Here is a 17,562-nt window from a genome sequence, read left to right as displayed (position 1 = left end):
TCCTTCCTTTTTTGAATACAGTCATTTTCCTGGGATACCATGGTAGTTCTTGGGTGGGGATGGGGAAGGGAGGAGTTATGCTGCAATTCTAACATTAGGAAAATATGCTCCAAACGGTGGTCTGTTGTAGAGTGAAAAGAGAAACAAAGGTGACAGGGTGATGTGGCATGATCTCCTTTTACATGTTCTCTGTCTCTTCAGGATCTCAGTAGCACAGACCTCATCCGACCCCGCATCAGCCTCGTGTGCCAGATTGTCCGAGTGGGCCACATGGAGCTGAAGGAGGGCAAAAAACATACCTGTGGGCTCCGAAGACCTTTTGGAGTAGCAGGTACAGAAAGACCCAGAGACAAATGTAAACGGTGCAGCCGCTATAAAAGACAGCATGGCAGGGCCTCAAGCAGTGAAATATAGAACTTATGATCCAGGAATCCCACCTCTGGGTGTCTACCCAAGAGAACTGGAAGCAGAAGGTCATAAGATATTTGTACACCCAGGTACAAGTACACCCTTATTCACAATAGCCCAAAGGCGAAGCAACCCAAGTGTTCATGGATAGATAAACAGTACACAAAATGTGGTCTGTACATACAGTGGAATATCATTCAGCCTTAAAAAGGAAGGAAAGTCCACAATGTGGATGAACCCCGAGGATATTGTGTAAAGTGAAATAAGCCTGTCACAAAAAAATAAACGGCATGCTCTCAATTACATGAGGTACCTAGAGTGGTCGGAGTCACAGAGATAGAAAGTAGAATGGGGCTTGCTGGGGGTGGAGGTAGGGGAATGAGGGGAGCTAGTGTTTAAAGGGGACAGTTTCAGTTTGGGAAGATAAAAAAAGTTCTGGAGATGGATGGTGCAGCTGACTGCACAACACTGTGAATGTACTTCATGCCACTAAACTGTACATTTACGAATGCTTAAAATGGCATATTAAAAAATATTTATTCATGAGAGAGAAAGAGAGAGAGGCAGAGACATAGGCAGAGGGAGAAGCAGGCTCCCTGTGGGGAGCCCGATGTGGTACTCGATCCCCAAACCCTGGGATCATGACCTGAACCAAAGGCAGACACTCAACCACTGAACCACCCAGGTGCCCCAAACAGCAGATTTTATGCTATGTATATTTTACCCTCATCTCACACATACACACACACACACACACACACACACACACACACACACACAATTAAAGATAGGGAGGGAAACCTAGAGACAGTGCAAGATGAATTTGGTTGTCAGCGTTAGTTATCAGACACACAGCATTTACTGCCCAGGGCTACCAATTGTCTTTTCTTGGGTTCTGCATCCTCCCCTAGACCCCATCTCCTTTGTTTTTCTCTCAGTGCTCAGCACAGTGCCTTGTGCTCAGTAGGACCGGAGTAGAGGCTCAGTTGTGACTATTGGCATTCTCCCTGCCTGCGGGCTGCATATTGATTTCAGTCCAATAAAATTCTCCCTAGAAAGACTTTGCTGGTCTGAGAGATTTATTCTTCAAAGGCAACATGGTGTTGGTAACTGCTTTCAAAGAGGGCCCTTGGCTTAAATCAAAATCCCTTCCGAGAGGCCCTGCATTTTCTTCTGTAGTTTATTTAATTGAGGAAATACATTCCGGGTCATACACTGACGTCTTGGTTGCCAAGAAGTTTTGAAAGCTGTCAGTGAAATGCCATAATTCTCCTGGAACAAATGGCCAGAAAATGTCAGCAGGCTTGAACTTGTGGGTTGTGTGAGAGAAAACGAGGCTTTCTCTCTATGAGACTCTGTACTCTCATCCCTTGACCAGCCTTGCACTCCCATTTGCTGCTCAAGGTCTGCCAGTCTCTGAAGAGGGTGCAGCATTACTCCTGATAGAGAATTAAAATGAAATCTCAGAAAAGACAGAGAGCCCTGGTCTAGCACAATTTAGCCATGTATATGACAATCCACTGAACTTCAAATTTAGGGCATATTCGAGATCGCTGTCCTTCAAAATGGGCCAAAGAGATTGGAACATCAAGCTTGCGGCTTTGCTTGCTTTTCTGTTTCAGGGTAGGTGGGTGGGTGCACATGTAAGGAGAGAACAGTAATTTACTCTGATCCTCGTTTCCAAGCACCGATCAGCAGATGAGTAACTACATGATGGCATCAGCAAATGAACTGCCTGTTTGAGGACTACATGTGCCAGACACAGATTTTTCAGCATTTTTTTTGTACAGTATTTGTAGGGGTCTGTTAGGGGCTGATGGCACAGCCCGCTTTCACAGCATCCTTTCACCAACATTATTATTTCCCAGGCCTTACCCACTGGCTTTGAGAAGGCATTTCTGTCCTTATCCTTTACTTTTTCATACGAGAAATGTTTCCTATATCAGTACTTCTTTTAATCTCCAAACAGGTTATCGGGAGAGTAGATTGTGAGTGTGTGTTTTATGGCCGGTTTATAATTCATTAACCACGGGTGGCCTCTTGGCCATGGGCCCTGCCTCGTCTGAGCAGCTGTGGAGTGGCCCACTTATTAGTTCTCCAGGCAGCAGGGCATTATTGGCTTAAGTGATTTGACCCCATAATCACTCTTGGGTTCATACCCTGGCTTGACCACTTAAAACTTTGGATCTAGGGCCAATTACCAAACTTTCCTGTGCTCATTTTGCTCATCTTTTAAAGTAGGGCAAATAATAGTATCTGTATAATAAGATAATATACCTGGAAGGTGCAGAACGATGCTGTATTACTTGCTCTTCTTGTCCAAAGGAGCAAATCACTGTGTGATCTCCAGTTCTGTGCTGCTGGCACCTCGGCTTACCTTTGTGGACATGGAAACCAGGTGCGACTATGCCAAGTCCAAGAGGCGGTTGACCACTTCAGTTTTGAGTTTCTCAGATCTTCATTCTCTTAACACTCCTAAAAGAAATATGTGTGCTCTGTGTCTTTGAACGCAGGCTTGCTAAAACAAACAAACAAAATGGTTTCAGATTTCTTAAGAATTTAGCACTTGGTCGTGTAGAATTTTAAAAAGCCGGTAGTTTGCAGGGTTGATCTGAGAGAAATCCAAGCCTCTGCCGGAGCTCCTGATGAATCGTTCTGCAGGCTGGGCACAGGGAGTCCTCGCTGGCAAAGACACGGGGTGTCCCTGCTTGGTATCTTTCTTCTCTAGTGTCCTGTGTTTGCAGATACCATAATTTTCCATTGTAACTTATTGAAGCCTGAAGCAATTAAGTTCTTTAATTAAGTTTTATCTTTTTCCTAGTGATGGATATTACTGATATCATACATGGGAAGGTGGATGATGAAGAAAAGCAGCATTTTATTCCCTTTCAGCAGTAAGTACTTTGGCATTTATCCCGGGTGACTTGAGACCGGGAGTAGTTCTCTGAATGATCTGTTAACACAGAACCAGGTGCTAGGAACCATTTGCTCAGTTACAGAAGGAAAGCCTCGGAAGCTGGAAGATTGTGAGATAGAAGTTGACAGAAGGCTTTATTCAAGGTCCTTTATATTGGGATCACATGTGTAAGAGGGCAAATGTAACCTTTCTGATTTTATAGAAAGGGCTGATGGAATAGAAGGGGCAAATCTCTGTCCACACTAGAAACCAGAGAATGGTGCCCTGTAAGTGTCAGAAAGGCCAAAGTGTATTTGCACCCTGTTGTAGGGTGCAAGTATTACAGAAGACAGGGCATCATGCAGGACAGCACAGGGCTTCTGTGAGATTTTGTCAGAACAAAAAACGTGGTCTGGTAGGTCTGGAGGCCGAACTGACAAGCTTCTGGCTGCTGCTGCTGCTGCTGCTGCTGCTGCTGCTGAGCTGAAGACCACACTTTGAGTAGAAGGAGTGTAGGAGGTTTGAGAGTGAGGGGCTGACTAATAATGCCTGGGCTCCTGCTGGTGGAGGGAGAACCAGCCTGGGAAGACATGAAAGGATTCCCTGAAGAGCTCGGCTAAGACTCAGACTGAGCTTTGGGAGCTGGAGGCCTGGGCGGGCCCCCGGGGAGTTGTGGGCCAGCAAATGCCAACCCACATGACTCTGAAGAAGTGTATGTGTGAACATGGTGGCTGGCTCTAGCAGTCGTGCTCGCATTACCCCATATGCAGGTGGCCTAAATGAGGCCATGGAAGATGATAGAACTGAGTCCTAACAGAGCAGTTGTGTCAGTGAGGGAGGGTGACTGTCTCAGCCAACCTGTAGCTGCCACAGCAGATCAGTAGAACTGCTGAGAATTCTGGAAACCAGCCCAAGGATACTCGAATTCATATATGATTTTTTTTTTAAATAATAGTGCACATCAGTGAAGAAATAGGAACTATGCTGAGATGAATTATTTGACAAAATTAGCTAATCATTTATGGAACCTAAACTAGAGCCTTGTCTCACATCTTGTGCCACTGTAAATTCTGATTGATTAAATGTATAAGTGTAAGAACTAAAATCTTAAAATACTGCAGAAAAACAGAACTTTTATGTAATAGTGGTGTGTGGGAGGTCTTGCTGACTCAGACTCCAAAGATTTGACCAAAAAAGAAAAATTGACAGGTTAAACCACACAAAAATTTTAAATAACTTATGTCCAGAATAAAATTTAGTAAAATCTTTGCAATATATGTGAAAAAAGGATGAATATTGTTACTATATAATTAGTAGAAATTCATAAAGGTATGAACAGAAAATAATATACATGTGTATATATACACACATGGCCATGCACACGTACACACAGAAAGAAATGGCCTGTAAATTCATTGAGAATCAATGGAATGCAAATTAAACAAGGAGTCTTGATATTTGGTTTGACTGAGTCTTGAAAATATATACAATATCTGGAGTTTGGGTGGACATAAGAAAATACACGGTACTTATAAAAATATAAATTGTTACAGGGCATTAGAAGCCTCAAAATTTAGATATTTCAAAGAATATACTCCATAATTAATAGTGAGTATTTCCATTAATTTAACCAAAGGTGATTTTACTCCATTTTTGTTTAACTCTGTGTTCCTATTTTTTTCTACAAAAAAAAAAATATATGTATTATATATAATTTTATTTAAAGTACAAAAATCTTTCTCTCTTAGTTTAAAGCCTACCACTGTTGGACCAGTTTCTAATAGTAATAGTAATATAATAGTACAAATAGCTTATGCTAAGTAGCACTTTCTTCCTTCATCCAAAGGCTGCTATTAATAATTTTTTTAAATGTGTACTTACTTAGTATCCTACCACCTATACACTGACCCTCCAAGAATGTGACAAGGTAAATATTTTATGTAGCTTAGTACTAATATGAGTTATGAGTACAAATATGAATTTGAAATTCATGAATGTTGATCCCAATATAAATAGCTACATACACATTCAAGTATATTAAATAAATATATTAAATGTAATAAATATATTAACTATAATTTTATATTAATCCATGAAGTTAAAAATTTATTAATGTATTAATATATGACTATCTTAAATGTTGAGTAAATATTAAGTAAATAATATATAGAGAGTAAATATGAATATATATTTAGATACATTAAAATGTATATATTATAGGTTATGATATATAAAACATAAAGAACTTACATGTCCATGGATGTTCCTATTATATATGTGCATAATGCTATTATGTATCACTATTATATGCACATCATGTATATACACATATTATATATGTATATACGTAATAGGAGCAGCATGCATGGATGCGAAAGTTATTCTGTCGGTGTATTTCACTTCTGAGGTCTATTTCATCCTTTGGTTATGTGCCTCCCTGCCTAATTTCTGAACTAGTGCCCATCCGGCTGTCATGTTGAAGCAGTGAAGCCCTGAGATCGCCTTCCCATATAATAATACACACTTTGAGTTGCTGAGGAGCCCAGCCCTAATTTGATTACTGCTCACTGTGCAGCCAACAGCCACTGTAAAGCATTCATGATGCAAATCACAAGTCTCTGGCTTTTCACTCCTAAGATTTATGGCAAATGTTTTCATAACTTATCTCAAGAGCTTTACAGTGTTGTTATATCAGGAGAGTCTCCTGTATGTATTCTGCTAGTCCCTTTAAGAAAGGGTCGTTTGAAGACAGCCACTCAGATCACAGCCACCTCGCTTTTCAGTAAGACATTGTATTACATTTTCCTGCTACTATCAGAATATAGATCAGAACCCTGCAGAGAAAGCTGGCTTGCGTAGTGGGCAAAAGAACAAAACCACAACACAGAGGGAGACTACTGAAGTGCACCAGGCTAATAGGTAGCACCTGAGAGTGATTGTGCTGTCAGGAGGGGTTGTGTTTGGCTCTATGATCTCCCTGTGTGAACCTCGGCCTGGTGGGATCATTAAAGTAAAGCTTGTTTGCCAGTGGCTATGCCATCGTAACTCTACATATAGTTTGTCATCACATGAGAATCTAGGAACAGCCTCCAAAAGCTGCTATTTACATACTGCTCTTGTATGTAGGTTGGTTGTTGGTGCCAGATGGAGCCATTTGAAAGGCATATGATCTAGACTCATGTTACAGATGAGGAAACTGAGGCCCGGAGCTTACCATTGGGTAGAACAAGAACTGGAGGCCAGGTCTCCTACCTCGTCCCCGCTTCCATCCCCAGTTCCATTACATCAGCCTTTCCTGCCTCAGAAAGAGCATTAGGCACTGCCTCTGATTTTGTTAACATTTGGCCACATCAGTTTCATTTGTTCTTGAGAAGTTTATTTTTCCTTTTTCCATCGAGTGCGTATCTTAGCCACCAAATTCATCTTGGAAATGAGCAAGATAGGCGCTTAAAGGAAAAATAAAGGAAAGAAAGAGTCCTCTAGTGAGATGTGTCTAGTGTTTATATTTCCAAATTATTGCAGGACCCGCCCTATTTGAAGCTGTGCTACAGAAACTTCCCCTTTTTTCCTTACCTCTCATTTCTGATTTTCCCAGAATTGCAATGGAAACCTATATCCGACAGAGACAGCTAATCATGTCACCCCTGATAACATCCCATGTGATTGGGGAGAATGAGCCACTCACTTCAGTCTTGAATAAAGTGATAGCAGCGAAGGAAGTGAATCACAAAGGACAAGGTACACAGCCCTGCATTAGTAAGCTGGGAGGGGCATGGGGGAGCGGCATTGGCATTGGGTCCTTGGACTTGGGCGCTTTTCCCTGTCTTTCTCTGATGCAAAGCAGATGCTACTGGAGGGTTGCTTACCTCAGCTTCCTGATGAAGGCATTTAATACTGAGGAGCATCAGAGCTGCACCCAGCATAGAATTGGATCACAGCTGTATTTTGTAAATTCTGTGGGACCAATGTTTATACCATGGATCCTTTCTTAGTTTTGTCTCCCCTACAATCCCAATGCTAATTCTAGGTAAATGCACAAAGAGAAAGAAGTTTGGGGATTATTATGTTCCACCCTCTAAATGTCTATTTCATTACTCCCTAAAATGAAGAGGAAAGAGACCAAAGTGATACTAATGAACAGATATTAATGTGAAACAATGGGCTAACTAGCAGAACATTTTGAGTTGTTTTTAGTGCTTCCGTGTAATATTCTATTGACAAAGTTTTATTGTTTTATTTTTAAAGATTTTATTTATTTATTCATGAGAGACATGGAGAGTGAGGCAGAGACATAGGCAGAGGAAGTAGCAGGCTGCCTATGGAGGGCCAGATGTGGGATTTGATCCCAGGACCCCGGGATCACAGCCTGAGCCAAAGGAGATGCTCAACCACTGAGCCACCCAGGCATACCTGTTAACACAGTTTTAATTAAGAAATTCCACCCATTGAAACTGCATTTTAAATTTAAATAATATAAAAAAACTAGCTAAAATTTTTAAATTCAAATATCAAGATGGTGATGATTTAGGGGATAATTTTGAAGATTGGGCCATTTTCTTTCTTTCTTTTTCTTTTTCTTTTTCTTTTTCTCTTTCTTTTTTTTTTTTTTTTTTTTTTTTTTTTTTTTTTTTTTTACTGCCCTGTAACTATCTACTGAAGTGGAGGCAATCAGGAAACACATTATTTTCAATGTATTTCATTTTCCATGTATTCACAGTTCTGGATAGGAAAGATATGAGGAATCATAAAAGAATCTGAAAATGAATAGTGAAATACATTTCTGTTGTATTAGAACTCCTAACCTGGGATACGATTTATTAGAGTGGAAAATCCTTATACTAAACAAATTGCTGTGTGTGTGTAATTTTTTTTCCCAAATAAAAGTGAAATAAAAATTTCCTCTCTTGCTGCTTAACAAAGCAAATACTTTTCAAATGTTTTTGTGCTCAGCACAAATATTTTTCTATAGCCAACTACATGGTATTTCATTGCTTGGATTAAAGAAAATTTGCCCCCCCCTAAGTAAACACTTAAGTGTTTTCTATTTTGTCACTATTATAAATTTAAATAACTCTGCTATGACTACTTTTATTTATGAAGCTTTTCCATAGTTAGGATTACCTCCCCTAAGAAAATTCCCAGAAGTAGGATTCCTGGGTCAAGTGATGGAATGAGCTCAAAGTCAGAGATACATGTATTTCCAGATTGCTTCCCATCGACTTCTGCCACTGGGTGATAATTATCACAGTGCCCACTTGGTGAGCTGATATTTAGAAATCTTTACCTGTTTGGGAACCCTGGGTGGCGCAGCGGTTTGGTGCCTGCCTTTGGCCCAGGGCGCGATCCTGGAGACCCGGGATCGGGTCCCACGTCGGGCTCCCGGTGCATGGAGCCTGCTTCTCCCTCTGCCTGTGTCTCTGCCTCTCTCTCTCTCTCTCTCTCTCTCTGACTATCATAAATAAATAAAAAAAAAAGAAAAGAAAAAAAGAAATCTTTACCTGTTTGTTGAGCCCCTAGGTGGCTCAGTCAGTTAAGCGTTTGACTCTTGATTTTGGTTCAGGTCATAATCTCGGAGTCATGAGATCCAGCCCTGGGTCAGACTCCATGCTGGATGTGGAGGCTGCTTAGAATTCATTCTGTTTCCCTCTCACCTGCCCTTTGCATGCACTTGCTCACACGCTCTCTCTCTCTTTCTCTCTCTAAACAAAACAAAACAAAACAAAACAAAACAAAACAAAAAGACTTCACCTGTTTGAAAGGTGAAAAGTAGACTTCCAGAGTTCCCTTGCATTGAAAAAAAAAAAAAAAAACTACTTGATGATGAATTACCTAGCCTTCCTATACATTTGTGAGTTTTCCTAAAGGTTTCCTTCTCAGTTTTTATGAAGATAATGTCTTATACAGAACATGCATTTTTCAATTTTTGATTTGTCAAAGATTCGCCAACCTCATGTTTTTCCTTGTGAATAGTCTTTTCATGGTCTATGTATTTGATGTTTTTCTTGTAATTTCTTAGGGGTATTTCACCATTTGTAGCCTGCATTTCACTTCTTTATAAATATCACAACTTTCCATTTGTGTATAGATAATTCTTTTTTTAAAGATTTATTTATTTATTTATTTTAGAGTGTGTACAAGTGGGGAGAGGGGTAGGGGTAGGGGGGAGAATCCTCAGACTCCTCACTGAGTGTGAAGCCCCACATGGGGCTTGATCCTATGACCCTGAGATCATGGCCTGAGCCGAAATCAAGAGTCAGACACTTGATTGACTGAACCACCCAGATGCCCCTCAGTAATTTTTTTTATGTCTGATTTCTTCATTTGTCTCTATACTTAGAAAAAAAGGTTCATTTTACTTCTTTATTATAGTAGGAATTTATTTTAATGAAAAAGCAAGGTAAGAAATTAGATCGATTCTCTTAAGTAGCAAGAAAATTATTCCAGCACATTTATGAAATTGTTTCTTTTTTTCAGGATTTGTTATGCATGTTTACTATATATTAAATTGCTGTATATTATAGTAATTAACCTAATTGTTTTCTACCATGAATACAACACTTCACTACAGCTCTACAGTATTTTGGTATCTGATGGGGGGGGTATCTTTACTCGTGTTCTGTTTTCCCCCAAAGTAAACATCTGTTCACACCTCTGTCAAATACTCAGGGAAGTCTTATTGTGATTTTTATAGGCGTGTCATGAAAATTTAAGTTCACTGGGGGAGAATTTACATTTTTATAATAAAGTATCTGTATATTAACACAATGCATATATTTTTCTCAGCATTTCGATGTGTGTTCATGGTATAGATCATAAAGAGAACTAAAAGTTCATCCTCTCTTTCTTTCAAGGACTTTGGATATCTTTGAAGCTTTTGCCAGGTGACCTTACGCAGGTTCAGAAGAATTTTTCACACTTGGTGGATAGATCAACTGCAATCGCCCGAAAAATGGGCTTTCCTGAAATAATACTTCCAGGTAAAAGCTTTGACTTGGTTCATCTGTTCTGCTTCCTCTAGTTCTCCCTTCATGCAGCAGTGACTTCCAACAGAGTGGTTGAGGCAACATAAGATCCTCTGTGGTATTTAGTTACCTGCATTTGGTGGTATCAAGACAGTAGGGGACACTAACAGAGTGGGGGTACCTAGTACAAGCACAAGATAATGCTTCTGCATGTAACTCAGAGCTTCCTCTTCATGCTCTTCATTTATGCTCTGCAAAAGCCCCTCTGAAATTCTTCCCTAAATTATCCATTAAGAAGAGCTAATGGGAGCACTGGTTTTGTACCAAAGATGATTTGCCTCGTCCCATGTCACTTTCTCAGGATGACATCCCGGCATTGTGGGCTGCTGGTCAGGAAGCTCTAGCGAGGTGACTGCTCAGCTCAGCATCAGCCAGACCCTCAGCCCCATTTGCTTAAATCCCAACTGTGTGCTTGGCTCTCCCCATACTTGTGGTGACAAGAATGTAAACATTCTATGGCCTTCTTACTTTAGTTTTGTCTTTTTTGGCATCACGTGTTGGTGATCTGCCTGTGTGTTCTCTTGAATTCTCTGACTTAACCCATTTAATTTCTCAATGTTTATAGTAATAAAGGGAAATCACCTCAAGGAACTTTATATAAGATATTTATGTATTACATAAAGCATGTTATAAATAAACATTAAAAGATCATCATATTATATGTTTTATAGATGGGTAGATAGAATATATAAATAAGTAATTTTTGGCATGTTGGAGAAATTTAAGAAAACCTTGCTGTTGTCTATTGCATAAAAATTGGGGTTCTTTTAAAGTAATGCAACATCTGACTCCTCATTTTGAAGATTAAGGAGCAGTAATACTGTGTTGCCACACACACTGTCTGCATGTAGTGAGCATTGAGAAAGATGAATGGGAAAAAGAACTATTAAATGGAGACCATCTTCTTCTCTCATGAAAGAAGTCCACTGATGTCATTCCCTTCCAGACTTCCTTAGCCTAACACATCTTCATCTTCATTCTGTGAAAATTTTTGTCTTCTTCTTGTTTAAAAACATAAGCATTGGTAATATTCCTATAATTGCAGGCTGTGTTATTACTACAGTGAGAAGAAAAGATGAAAAAATAAAATGGAGAGATGTATTTTTTTGGACAAAGCGAATTGATCTTTCAAATCTGGCTAGGAAGATTTCTTTCTAGTCTTTCTAGTTACTCGGATTGGTTCCCAGACTGCCAGGGCTGTATAATAGACTAATAGACTCTGAAAATCATCTGGGATGATGGCTCCCAAATGCTGGTCTTTGGATCAGCTGGGAAACATTAAAATACAGGTTCCCAGAGTCTTGCAGATCTCTGATTCAGTTTGTAGGACTAGGGCTCCCCTGCTGATTCTGGTGATTGGCCAAGTTTGAGAAATCAGAGATCAAGACCAAAGTCCCTTATCTTGTAGCTCCTCATCACCATTTGAACAGGCTCCAGAGATGCCTTAGACTCCCCCCTCTGGCTCAGGCGCTCCTGCTCTCTGCCAGAATCTAAGAAGTGATCACATACTCTCTGTTTCTGCATCTGCCAGCCACTCTCTGTTCTGTCCAGAATGGTGTCACTAGAGTCACCAGAGTTTGTAATGTCACCTAAGTCCCGTGGATATTTTTTTAGCCTAAGGATTGTCTCTGGTCCTCTCAGCAGCACATGACACGACCCACTACTCCCTTGTTGAAACGTTCCCCCCTCATCGTCAGGGACCCACACTCTTCTCTTTTTTCCTCCACTCCCCTTTGCTAGCATGTCACCCTCTACCTCGCCTGTTAAGAGTTCCTCAGTATTTAGTCCTTATTGCCTGTATTAGTTTGCTCAGGCTGCCCTAATAAAGTACCACAGGATGGGCAGCTTCAACCACAGACATTTATTTTCTCCCATTTTGGAGGCTGGAAGTTCGAGATTAAGGCATCATGGAGTTGGTTTCTTCTGAGCCTCCCTCCTTAGCTTGGAAATGGCCATCTTCTCATTGTGTCCTCACATGGTCACCCCTGGGTCTAATCTCTTTTTTATGAGGATTCCAGTCATACAGGATTGGTGCCCACCATATGACCTCATCTTACCCATCACCTGTTTAAGGGGTCTGTCTCCAAGGACCATCACATGTGGAAGTACTAGGGGGGAGTGCTTCAGCATGTGATTTTAGGGGGAATGCTCGAGTCCATAACAGGCCTCTTCTCCTTCTCATAATTATATTTTCTTCCTATGTGATCTCATCCTCTCATTTTCCCTCGGTATGTTAGTTGCCTCTAAATTCCTGTCTGTGCCCTCAAAACCGCTCCTTTGAACTCTGTTACCATAGATCCAACCCACTTCCTGCCTCAGGACTTGAGTAGGTACTATTCCTGCCTCACTGGATCACTCTTTTCTCTTTAACTGGTGAATTTTGTCTCAAAATCCCCATTTGGAACTTGCAATCCTCCGCATCCAGACTGGCTTTTCAGATGTGTTTTATCTAAGAGAATGGCACCCGCATCCATCCAGTTGTACTGCCAAACCTCCCTTTCTTTAGGCCTCACACAAAAAAGTGTCTAAGACTTGCCAGTTTTACCTTTAGAGGCCTCTCAAAGCTGTCCCCCTCTCCCTTTCTCCTTTGCCACCACATTAATTGTAGCTACTGCCGCCATTTAGCTACTGCCAACCGTTAATGTTTGGACCGCAATACTCTGTCTACTGCCTCTGGACCTTTGCACGTGCTATTTTCTCTCCCTCTTACTCTCCTCCCTCCAGTGACAGTTCAGAGTAAAGATTCTCACACCCTCCAGACACAGTTGAGACTTAGTGTTATGCCTTCACAGAGCCTAGAGTTTTTCTTCATTGATAATGATTCACTTTGTCCTATGATTATCTGATAATGCTTCTCTTCCCCACTAGATCTGTGTGAGAATGAGGCTGGTGCATGGCTCACCATCATCTCCCAGGCACCTAGCACAGTGCTTTGTACAGAGTAGGTGCTCGTCAGTTTTTTTACAGGAATAAATGAATATTATCTCATCTGATTGTACCATAATGTATAGTACATTATACATCAGACAGCTGTCTATTGTTGGCAACTAAGGATTTTCCAACTTTTCACTTTTGTAAACAGCACCACAATGAATATCCTTATAAATAAATTTTCACTCAAATTCTTAATACTTTGGGACAAATGTTACCAGTGCAGTTGCTTTAACACAATTGTCAGTTACAAAGTATATGTTATTTTTTTTTTTTTTTAAATTTTATTTATTTATGATAGGCACACAGTGAGAGAGAGAGGCGGAGACATAGGCAGAGGGAGAAGCAGGCTTCATGCACCAGGAGCCTGACGTGGGATTCGATCCTGGGTCTCCAGGATCGCGCCCTGGGCCAAAGGCAGGCGCTAAACCGCTGCGCCACCCAGGGATCCCACAAAGTATATGTTAATTAAGATTTCAAACTCTGCTGTATGAATAAGCCCCTTTTGTCTCACCTTAAGCAACTGTGGGCAAGATCTTAATTTTCCTTCTAAACAGATGAGTGATGAGAATGCAAAGTGCTCAAAGTGTGCATGATACTGATAAAAACAATTAGACTGATTTAAATAAACAAAGTATTCTACAGACTTTTAGAAACAATGTTTATCTCATCAGGTTATTATATGGATCAAATAAATTATTGCCTATAAGTCACGTTGAACAGTGCCTAGCACAGAGGAAACACCCAATAAACATTAGCTTTCATTATTTTCAGATGTCTGAAAATACTGCCCTCCAAGGCATTATTGAAAAAAAAATCTGCCATTGTAACCTAATAAGATGCATTGTGTACTTTTATTAGACAGCAGTTATTAATAAATAGAACAAAGAATTACTATTGGAAGGAGTTCATTTTAAACCACTGCATTTTGGGGCATCTCGGTGGCTCAGTGGTTGAGCATCTGTTTTTGGCTCAGGCCATGATCCTGGGGTCCTGAGATCGAATCTTGTATCAGGCTTCCTATAGGGAGCCTGCTTCTCCCTCTGCCTATGTCTCTGCCTGTCTCTGTGTCTCTTATGGATAAATAAACAAAACCTTTAAGAAAAATAAAACACTGCATTTTAAAGACACTTTGGTTTGTATGGAATGATAGATAGGACAGCTGAAGAGGACAATACATATAAAAACTTCTGCTATATGAATAGCTCCCTATGAAGTCAGAGCAATTCATATTTTATTTATATATCTTATTACATCCTGAGAATTAAAAACGACTTCTCAGCACCACTCACAGGTGGGTTGTCCTGTTGTAGGTGATGTTCGGAATGATATTTATGTCACCTTGATCCATGGAGAGTTTGACAAAGGAAAAAAGAAGACGCCAAAGAATGTGGAAGTGACCATGTCTGTGTACGATGAGGAGGGCAAGCTCTTGGAGGTATGTGGGACCACCCAGAAATCCTGCTGCCCTCACACACTTCTTTACAACAACTCGGGACTTTGGTTTGAGGCAAATGGCTCTCCATGTTCATATGCTTTTCCTTTTTCACAAGGAAAATGTATGGAACCTGTTAAATGTGTGATTAGCAATTACCAAGTTTACTAATAAACCCAGTTAGATTCTTATTTTTATTCTTATTTTGTCCTCTGCTAAGAAATATATCCAGCTACTAGTGATTTCATGGGTATGCTTCTGATCCAGAAATTCTATACTGTTTTCAAGTTATTTGGGCACTCTGAAGCCCGGTAAGTCCCCATGGGGCTTGAGTGAGGTGGCATGGGTGCCTGGATGGCACTGAAGAGCACACTGCCTGAACCGAGGAGACAGAACCAGAGGAGATGCACCCAGTAGAGAGCTCTTAAACTGGCAAGAATCTTGGGTCACATCGACTACCACAGACTGGTCTTTAGATTTTGTTTTAGTAATTATGAAACTGCAGTCCACAAGGGGCAAGCTGTCTCCTCGTGGAAACACAGAAGTCATTGGAGGAGGTCAGACTAGATCTAGGTATCCTGGCTTTCAGGAGTTCCTCCTCCTTCTTCCTCCTGGAAGTCCTCCAACCGTGGCAGCATCCTGTCCAGATGGAAAAGTGTAGTGAGTGTTGATTCTGACGTCAGGCAGAAAGAGAGGTAGGAGGCCCTCATAGTCCCGGCTGAAATCCAGTTCTCCTTGTATGAGTCATAGTTACCTCTAGTTACCTTCTTTGGAATTGAAGACCTACACTCTCTGAAGGCCACCTCTCACAAAGGTGTTTGTGGGCACAGTGGAATACATATCCCCATCACTTTCCCATGGACGTTATCATCTTTGAAAGCAATAGTTGACTGAGTCAAGTCCTATTCTGTGGTACGGGAGCAAACAGTATGGTAGTCCTTGTTTGAGAGTGACTTCTTTGTGCTATTGATAGAGCCCTGGAGCCCCATGAGTTCAAGTATACATCTTCCCCTGACTGTGTACTTTACAGCTTTGCTAACTAGCTTGGAAGTGCTTCCTTAGAGACCTGGTTCTACTGAAGTAAGTGGTTCATTACCAGGAAAAGACATATCTCTGATTTTTAGTGAACATGCTCTACCTAGACACCAGGTCCTTAACGCAGTACGTGGACAGGACCTCACACAGTGGTCGTCTGCTTGTGTGCCATAGCTCCAGGTCATCTTTACTGGCCCTCTGCTCCCTGAGAGAAAAAGGAAGAGGAAGGAGAGAGAATATATGGCTGCAGATGGAAAAGAGAATAAAGTTTACAGTGGAGGCGTGTTATGGTGATGCTGGGTTCCTTTAGTACTACCACAGTACTATATATATATATATATATATATATATATATATATATATATATATATACATACATACATATACACACACCACTTATACCCTCAAAGAAGGTGGTAGACCAAAACTCATTCTTATCCTATTCTTCAGTCTCTAAATGTGATCGGTTGATGTGTGCCAGTGTGAGGCATGTACTGGCCACATGGAGGGTAGGACAGCCCATGTATGGTGTGTGGAGTGCTCTTATTTTTCTAGATAGAATTATCCCTTTTTAGTATTTACCGTCAAAATACAAAATTATCCCTTTAAGTACTTACCCTCAAAAACAAAAACACTAATTCAAAGGGATACATGCTTTTCTATGTTTATAGCAGCGTTAGGTACAATAGCCAAATTTTGGAAATAGCTCAAGTGTCTATCGACTGATGACTAGATAAAGAAAACATATATATATGTACATATATATACACATACATACATACAGTGGATTATTACTCATCCATCAAAAAGAATGAAATCTTGTCATTTGCAACAAAATGGATGGAGCTAGAGAGTATAATGCTAAGTGAAATAAGTCACTCAGAGAAAGACAAAGATTATATGACTTCACTCATATGTGGAATTTAAGAAATGAAACAAATGAGCAAAGGGGAAAAAAGAGAGAGACAAACCAAGGAACAGATTCTTAACCATACAAAACAAACAGATGGCTACCAGAGGGGAAGTGGGTGGGAGATGGGTGAAATAGGGGATGGGAATTAAGAGCACACTTGTGATGAGCACTGAGTAATGTATAAAATTGTTGAATCATTGTATTATACATCTGAAACTAATATAACACAGTATGTCAACTATATTGGAATTAAAATAAAAAATAATAAAAAATATCCTTTTTTCATTCTTTTCTTTGCATCCAAAGAAAGCAATTCATCCTGGTGCTGGATATGAAGGTATTTCAGAGTACAAATCAGTAGTCTATTACCAAGTCAAGCAGCCCTGTTGGTATGAAACTGTCAAGGTGAGACGCGCTACTTGTAATCTCCATCATATATTAAACCTCATTTAGATTCCTTTTTTTTACCCACAAATCATTCCTTCTTTATCCTGAAGTTATACATAGGTTGCCTGTGGTGTCCTAGAAGAAATGAATTGGTACAATTCTGCATGAGAGTATTTATCTTTAACTCAGAATTCTTAAATAAATAACATTCTCATTGATGAATGTGTAAAAATTTGACTAGAGACACTTGCAGTTGTAAAGCTGTAATAGGCTGCCAAGATGATCCAAAACCAAATGGAAATTTTCACACTCTGCAAGCAGTTGCCTAACATTTTTTTGTCTTCTTGGCCTCTAACCAAGTTTTCTGGGCCTCTTTTCAATTTAAATATGAGTGTTACATATTCCCAATTGCTTTTTAGATAAGCCATCCCCTGTGAGTCGCTCAATAGCCCTGTGGCTAAAACAGTGTGGTAACGCCCTTTTCTGATTAGGTAACTAAGACTCAGAAATGTCAGGTGACCTCCCAAGGTCCTGT

At 40.3% G+C, this 17,562-nt stretch overlaps 1 protein-coding gene across 4 annotated transcripts in view; it reads left to right on the top strand.

Annotated features, from left to right (window-relative positions):
* Positions 1 to 17,562, top strand: part of DOCK5 (dedicator of cytokinesis 5) — a 209,217-nt gene that overhangs the window by 104,466 nt on the left and 87,189 nt on the right. For all 4 annotated transcript variants that reach the window (XM_072796235.1, XM_072796234.1, XM_072796236.1 and 1 more), the window contains exons 10-15: positions 202 to 331; positions 3,230 to 3,302; positions 6,900 to 7,042; positions 10,156 to 10,281; positions 14,571 to 14,695; positions 16,947 to 17,045. In XM_072796235.1, coding sequence (XP_072652336.1) covers positions 202 to 331; positions 3,230 to 3,302; positions 6,900 to 7,042; positions 10,156 to 10,281; positions 14,571 to 14,695; positions 16,947 to 17,045 — 696 coding nt within the window. The remainder of the gene's footprint in view (positions 1 to 201; positions 332 to 3,229; positions 3,303 to 6,899; positions 7,043 to 10,155; positions 10,282 to 14,570; positions 14,696 to 16,946; positions 17,046 to 17,562) is intronic.

This window comes from Canis lupus, chromosome 24 (assembly GCF_048164855.1).
Source record: "Canis lupus baileyi chromosome 24, mCanLup2.hap1, whole genome shotgun sequence".
NCBI lineage: Eukaryota > Metazoa > Chordata > Mammalia > Carnivora > Canidae > Canis > Canis lupus.
The sequence above is the reverse complement of the archived record's forward strand: the minus strand, read 5'-3'. Positions and strand labels throughout refer to the sequence as shown.